This window comes from Myotis lucifugus, unplaced genomic scaffold (assembly GCF_000147115.1).
Source record: "Myotis lucifugus unplaced genomic scaffold, Myoluc2.0 scaffold_521, whole genome shotgun sequence".
Classification (NCBI taxonomy): domain Eukaryota; kingdom Metazoa; phylum Chordata; class Mammalia; order Chiroptera; family Vespertilionidae; genus Myotis; species Myotis lucifugus.
Genome location: NW_005871569.1, coordinates 605,433 through 606,275, shown reverse-complemented (window position 1 = coordinate 606,275; position 843 = coordinate 605,433). Strand labels below are relative to the sequence as shown.

At 71.9% G+C, this 843-nt stretch overlaps 1 protein-coding gene across 1 annotated transcript in view; it reads right to left on the bottom strand.

The window, feature by feature from the left end:
- TRIM10 (tripartite motif containing 10) overlaps positions 1-521 on the bottom strand; it is a 21,974-nt gene extending 21,453 nt beyond the window's left edge. The window contains 2 exon segments of the mRNA XM_023745195.1: positions 79-108; positions 110-521. Of these exon segments, the coding sequence (XP_023600963.1) occupies positions 79-108; positions 110-499 (420 nt within the window). The 5' untranslated portion in view covers positions 500-521.
- Between the last annotated feature and the right edge of the window lie 322 nt (positions 522-843).

The window sequence follows — 843 nt, the reverse complement described above, 5'->3', positions numbered from 1 at the left end:
CAGGGCCCAAGTGACCCCAGCTCTGCTCCGACTCCATGAGCTAGCCCAGACCCGCTCGGAAGGCGCGACCCCTCCTACCCTGTAGGGCCCCGCCGCCTCCTCCAGGAAAGCGCACGGCGTGGGCACGGTGCTCGGCGGCCTCGCGGCACAGCGCGCACAGCTGCGCCTCGTCCTCCTCACAGAAGAAGTAGAGCTTCTCCCCGTGCTCCGGGCAGGCGCCCCCCGCGCCCGGCCTGGACCCCGACTTGAGGCGCTCGATGTTCGCCACCACGCTGGCCAGCTGCCAGTTGGGCCGGAAGCCGCCGGCGCGGAAAGGCTCCTTGCAGAGCGGGCAGGCGGGGGCCCCCTCGGCCGGGCCCGGGGTCTCGCAGTACCGCGTGAGGCAGCCGCGGCAGAAGTTGTGGCCGCAGTCGATGGTGACCGGCTCCCTGAGGGCGCCCTGGCAGATGGGGCAGCTGACCTCCTCTTCCAGGCTGGTCACCGGGGTGGCCGCGGCCATGCCGCTGGGCTGAGGAGGAAGGACGGGGAGAGCAGTGAGGACTCACACTCACACGCACACAGGCGCGGCCGCTGCGCCTCGCGTGGCCAGGGCTCTGCTGTCCTCCCAAAGCAGAGACACCTCCGGGCCGAGGAGAACTGCGTGGGGTGGTTCTCGTCCTTCCAGGGATGACCTCGGCTCTCCCTGGACCCCGTCCAGGGCCACGGCCACAGGACAGTCGCGCGGGCGGAGGTGTCTCCGCAGTGCACCGTGGAGAGGCTTCTTGTGGGGGCCAGAGGGGGAGCCGGTGCCGCCCAGCCTCCTGCCCGGGCCAGCTGGGCCGGGAGATGGGAGGTATCAGCCGG